Consider the following 6,553-nt stretch of genomic DNA (forward strand, 5'->3'; position numbering starts at 1 on the left):
CTGCTCTTCCCAAGACCCCAAGAAACTACAGAAAGTCGTGAACACAGCCCAGTCCATCACGCAAACGAGCCTTCCATCCATTGACTCCATCTATACTTCCCGCTGCCTTAGGAAAGTAATCAACATAATCAAAGATCTACCCATCTTGGTTATACTCTCTTTCCCCCACTTCCACCAGGCAGAAGACATACAATTTTGAAAACACATGCAAACGGATTCAAGAACAGCTTCTTTCCAGCTGTCAATATACTTTGGAACGGACCTTTCAAATGTTAATGTCGATTTCTCTCTCTGCACCTTCTATGCAGTTGTAACACTGTATTCTGCACTCTGTTCTGCTACCCTGATGCACTTTGTCTGGTACAATCTGCTTGTCTAGCACGCAAAACAACACTTTTCAAGGGTGAAAACAATAAATCAAACTCAAACATATACATGTTTAAGAACGTTAAAAAAGATTTGATAAAACTAATAATTAATCATAATAAAGATGTTTAAAATTCCATTAATACAAAGTTATTTTTTCATAGCTATATCCATTATTCAGCAGTTGTCATTGGTCAGATCACCATTAAAATCTCACTTACACTTCTTCATGTAACTTCTGATATTTCAAAACAGCAACATGTAAGTGGAAAATGGATTCCATAGATCACTGGCACAAAAGTGCTACAGAATAACCCACAATAGTGAATGGCAAACCAAAACTTCGGGATTTCTGAGTTAATCTGTGTTTACATTATATCTTAAAAGATGCAGATTCGCAGAAAAAGTGACAGCAAATGCTGACACTTCATATCAAAAGCCCCACAAATTCTAGGCTATTAATACTCTTGCTTCTAGGTGAAAGATTGTTTACAAATTATTTTTAAAATTTACAAATATTTGTCAAGACCAAAAGAAACCATTCATTCATTGTTAGAGGAATGATTGGTTGCTGTTTTATTTCATAACTGCAACTGCAGTTCAGATCAAAAGGGAAATCTAGTGGACAGAAGTTCGTAATAAATGCAAGTTCATTTTTTATATCGTTATGCTTGCATTGAAAGATTAATGAATAAGTTTAGCAATAGATACAAAAATAAAACAAAGAACAGTGGATACTGGAGATATGAAACAAAACAGAAATTGCTGGAGAAAGTCTGCAGGTCTAGCAGCATCTGTGGAGACAAAGAACATTCTGAAGAGGGATCACTGGACTCAAAACTTTAACTCTGATTTCTCTTCAATTTTATAGATAGCTTGCAGCAGGTTACTGTGGAAATGTGCAGTTCCTGTCATTATGTTAGATTAACCATCAACATCACATTTGGCAGATGTTGCAAAGTTGGGTAGAGTACTTGTAGGTTGGAAAGCAAGACGTTAGAATTTGGCGTTTGTAAACTGTTGGTGTTTGTAAAATGCTGTGGGGAAAGTAGCCCTTTCAATGATGATGTGCTTTCTCTATGCTTAGAGATTCAAAAAAGATGTCTACAGACTTGCAGGACAGAACATCTGAATTGAAATATTTGTATCAAAAAGGCTGTACTATTCACAGGCAAAGGAGCATTTTTACCAAGACAACAGATTTTCAAATTTGGCCAATTAATTTAAACCAGGTCCTTAGATACCAAAAACCAATTAAATTTAATTTTGATGGTTTTGATAACATAGGACCAATTCTACTGTAGGAAATTGATGTGTCATCAAGAGTCTAAAAGATGAGAGCATTTGGAAAATCAGGGGACAGCCAACTATCATCTGCTAAGAGAACAGCTCCCAGCTCTAAAAGAATGAATCACTGGCTCTCAGAGAATTCTCTAAGCCTTAGAATAAGCTCCATCTAAATTAAAGGTACATACAGCACAAATAGTTAATGTTCCTGACAAAAGAATTTGACAGGGAAGGCGTTCCTGACAGAAGGATTCACCGAGAATGTGTTCCTGACAGAAGAATTCGTTAGAGAAGACAAAGAACATTCCAGAAGACGTAACCTGGCTGTAATTTCAAGAGACTAAATTCTAATTATTTTTGGTTTACATAGGTGTCACTTGTATTTATTGGAACAGCATACTATTAGAAATTTGTTTTATTTGGGAATAGTTAATAGTTAGAAGGAATTTATTCATTCAGTTTGTTAATAGTTTAGTTAATCTGTTCACTGTTGGAGTTAAATAAATAGTTACTTGTTGATTATAAAGTGAGTGTCAGGGGTTTATTTCATTTACCCATTCCTTTATAACAGATTGGGGACTCTATTAACAGATTACAGGGTGAGGTTCACCTCTTTGGATGTCTCAGTTTTAGTTATCAGAAGGGGAGGGTCGACCTCTGCTTTATAACACAGAACACAGAAATCAAAGTTTGTGTAACATTAAAAAATAGAAATATCACCTTTTAGAAACTTTATCCTCTTTATTCAAATCTAAAATTGCTGTAGTTCATATCCCCAAACATAAAGAAAGAGTTACAACACACAGCCATTATGCACAAAGCAAGTTCCCATAAACAGCATTGTGGCAATGACCAGATAATCTGTTTTATACATAACTTAGTATTTCAAATAATGTTCAGTGATAAAAACCAAAAGAACTACAGATGCTGTAAGCCAGGAACAAAAACAGAAGTTGCTGGAAAAACTCAGCAGGTCTGGCAGCATCTGCAAAGAAAAAAACAGAGTTAGTGTTTCAGGTCCAGTGACACTTCCTCAGATAAGAAAATAGAAAGCAACCAAATTTTGCTGTGAAATTTTAATGCTCTTCAAAAGAATATTCATGTACCACTGTCAGCAGAAACTTTTAAAAAGGCTTCAAGGTAGTTCTAAATGCTAGTTCTAAATCCAAATTTATTAGGCTGATAGATCAAGCAGCACATTTTGATGTGTTTGCTGGAAGTCTTCACAATCTCGAACACCATCATCAAAACACTTTCTTCACTCCTCTGCTCCGTCAAAACATCTGTTCACCAAAATTCTCCAACATACACAACATACATCCTCCGCATAACTTCATCACAGTGATATTATTCGCTGCATTCTCCATTCCTTCAGTGTTTGCTACCTTACCTTAGTGAACACCCACTCAAAATGAAAATATTGGTTTAAGACGTGAAATTAAATCTTCATGGGGTCTAATTTCATTCATTTAAATTCGCACTCTTCCAACATGCAGAGAATAGTAATAAAGTATGGAAGCATTCGTCAAAAATTGGGGAATTTTCTACAAATTTTACTTTGCAGCATTTACTTTACAAAGTTTTCAACAATGGCTAGCCCAACTCAAGCAACAGTGTCACAAGGTAAAGTAAGTCACAAAATTATGAATCTATTTCTTGATGAGCATATTCACATTTCATGCTCTCAATGTTATTTTATCTTAATTTCACAAATTGAAACTCAATACAGTCCCTATCTGTTTTAAGAAAAATATGTACTACTTAGAAAATAATTAAACCAAACCCAGTCTAATGTTTAATCTTTGTAAAATAATATTACTTGAATAATGCATCTGAATCCATTTTGTGTAATGTGCAACCCAAATACTATTTATAGTATATATTAATGGGAAGAAAGGTTTAGATCAATGGACTGGAAATTGAATTTCAAAAATCTCTACAAAGATGACATGCATAGGCATTTTGCCTTCAAACATGTCTTTATTTTGAATGCTATTCATAGTGATTGTAACAAGGTCTGCCAGGTGGACATCATAGGAGTTCTCTGATTACGTAGCGGGTGGTGTGTGCCTGGAACGCATTGCCAGCGGAGGTGGTAGAGGCGGGCATGATAGTGTCATGACAGATACATGAATGGGCAGGGAGCAGAGGGATACAGATCCTTGTAAAACAGGCGACAGGTTTAGATAGAGGATCTGGATCGACGCAGGCTTGGAGGGCCGAAGGGCCTGTTCCTGTGCTGTAATTTTCTTTGTTCTTTGTTCCCTTTGATTAGGGCTGTTAATCTAGTCCAATCAGGGAGCCATGGATGACAGATAAGAACAGGGGTGACAGACATGCTGTTCACTCCGAGAGCTGGCTCAGAGGGAGTTGGATCAGTGTTAAAGACTTTCCACATGTAAATAAAGGGTGACTTGGTGATGGGATACTGGCCTCTGTGCAGTTATTTCACTACTTATCATCAGTGGGTTCTACTAGATAGCAAATCACTAACAGGTCAAATCAAACACTACTTTGTTAATTGGAAAATGGTATTCTTCTACAATTAAAAAGGGATACATCCAATGACTCCAAAGAAATCAGACTTCACAAGGTGCGTCGTTTATCACCCTTAGGTTTGCATAATTCAATGCCAAATCCAAAACATTAATTTATGCTTCAATCCTGGACTGTGTATTCTAAATAGACACACTTCATCAATTGACAGATATGACAAAAATCTCTGCCTCTGCTGGTAGCTAATTCTACCTGTGGTCATGACATATCATACTTGTCTATGTTGCACTATCCACACACATCCACTCTAGCTTGCCTGCAACCACGTTGACATTAGTAATCCAACTACAAAGCATCATCCAACTCGAAGTGTTAACTCTGGTTTTCTCGCTGCCTTTTTCTCAGCTGCCAGACCTGCTGAGCTTCTCCAGCACTTTGTTTTTGTTCCAGATCTCCAGCATCCATTTACATTATGCCAAAATTAGGTCTTTTTCTGCTGCCCTCCACTTCACATTCACTTTTCAAGACCTCTACTTTCTTCTGCACATCTTTATTGAACGGGTATCTGAGGCAAGTGGAAAGTGGATTAATTGTAGCATAGTTGTGGGAATAATTGATTGAAAAAGAGTCAAAAATGAGTTAAAACCATACAGTTGAACACTATCAATCTCAAGCATTTAGCAAATCATAGTTTGATATAATTTGTGTACACGCTTTGCCCTCTAAAGCAATGGAAAAAATAAAATTAAATGCATCATGCAAACTTTCAGTAAGACCTCAATCTGAATAATCTAGAAAAACAAACACTTCACGTGATGGGAAATCAATAATAATAAGCACATTTCTTTCCCTTGAGAATTCTGCTGCATAAGTATGAAAATAAAACTACCTGTATCATTAAGATCTATGTATAGAATTATCAGAAGGCGTCCATAGTGTGTCACACTTATATCACAAGGTAGAGTATTTACTACCTACTAACAGGACATACCTCTTAAAAGGTCAATCACCACACATATGCTACAAACTTAGTTGAGGAGCAGGATTAAAATAATTATTCCTATTAAGCACATGCTCAGTTTGATTTTAAAATGTCATATAATTCTCAAACATCCTTTTTTTGATTTTCCTTGATAACGCGAAGAAATAAACAATCTGTCACTTGACTAGAAGCACAGAATCTGTAGGAAGTGCTTACAATTTGCAAATTATAGATCGATACCTAAAAGGGATGACGTCAGCTTTCTTTCTCTCTCTTCCCTTTCCCCCACAACAAAAAATACCATTCTTTCATTAATAGTTGTAACAACATTGATCTCATTAAAACGAAGAAATGAACATAAGGGTAAAAGTTGGATCGTTGTTGTACCACCGAATTAGAATGACCGAATCCGACACGTCACCGCTAGTAAACAAACCACTAGAAACCTTGCTGAGAATAACGACTGGCTGCAAGTTTAAATTTCGTCTGACGTTTTAGCGTCAGTTTTGAATGAAAGCATTGTTGGAACCGATGTCGAAATCAAACTGATGCGACACGCCCACCCCACACCAAACGCATAATCCACGTTTTGCAACTTTTTACGAAGTGTGTCATTTTTTAAAGAGTCGCAAACACAACCAACAAAACTCGTATCCAATTGGAAAGAGCACACAGACGTACGTACAAGATGGTCTGAGCTATCAGAGATTGCATAAAACCGGTCGCATAGTCAATGGATCATGAACCTATTCTTCCATTACTCACTTAATGTAGTATCGAGCCCCTTCGAAGGTGTATCCTTCTTCCCAACCGGTTGGTAGGTCTGCCGTGAGAAAAAAAAGAGGCGAAAACTTAAGAAGATCAAGTAGTGAACATGCAGTCTGCCTCTCCCCAACCCTTCTCCAATGGCAATTAAGCGCTCGAGATGAGGGGGTTAAGAGAAACATGTGGGCTTCGGGGTGAGAGACAGACGTGGGGGACAGAGAGATGTGGGGAAAGTATAATGTGGGGGGAAATATAATGGGGGAGGGGAAGGGGCAGGTGGGATGAGCTGGAGGTGAGATGTCCAAGAGGTGACTGGCAGGGGGGAGGTCTTGAAGACAGACAGATGGAGAGATGTGGTTGGGGGAGATGTGATTTGGGGATGGGAGGGTCAGGATGTGGTGGTGAAGAGAGGGACGTGGGAATAAGGTTGGAATGGGGGATTGGAGGTCCAAGGTGAGTGGGATGGGCTGAGTTGGCAGAGGGATGTGCTGATGGGGATGGGGGCAGGTGACAAGGTTGAGAGAGATGTGTGGATGGGAGTTGGGATGGGACAGGACAGTTCGGATGGGAGTCAGGGTTGTCGTGGGGGTTGGTGCAGCGTTGGGGTGAAGATGTGGGGATCGGGGTGGGGATGGAGATGGGGGGTCGGGATGGAGA

The 6,553-nt window shown here is 38.3% G+C and overlaps 1 protein-coding gene across 1 annotated transcript in view; it reads right to left on the reverse strand.

Moving 5' to 3' along the window:
* Positions 1-6,553, reverse strand: part of plekha5 (pleckstrin homology domain containing, family A member 5) — a 216,047-nt gene that overhangs the window by 203,985 nt on the left and 5,509 nt on the right. Inside the window, exon 3 of the mRNA XM_048610267.1 lies at positions 5,897-5,954. Within this exon, the coding sequence (XP_048466224.1) occupies positions 5,897-5,954 (58 nt within the window). The remainder of the gene's footprint in view (positions 1-5,896; positions 5,955-6,553) is intronic.

The sequence above is a fragment of the Rhincodon typus genome, chromosome 22 (genome assembly GCF_021869965.1).
Source record: "Rhincodon typus isolate 14 chromosome 22, sRhiTyp1.1, whole genome shotgun sequence".
NCBI classification, from domain to species: Eukaryota; Metazoa; Chordata; class Chondrichthyes; order Orectolobiformes; family Rhincodontidae; genus Rhincodon; species Rhincodon typus.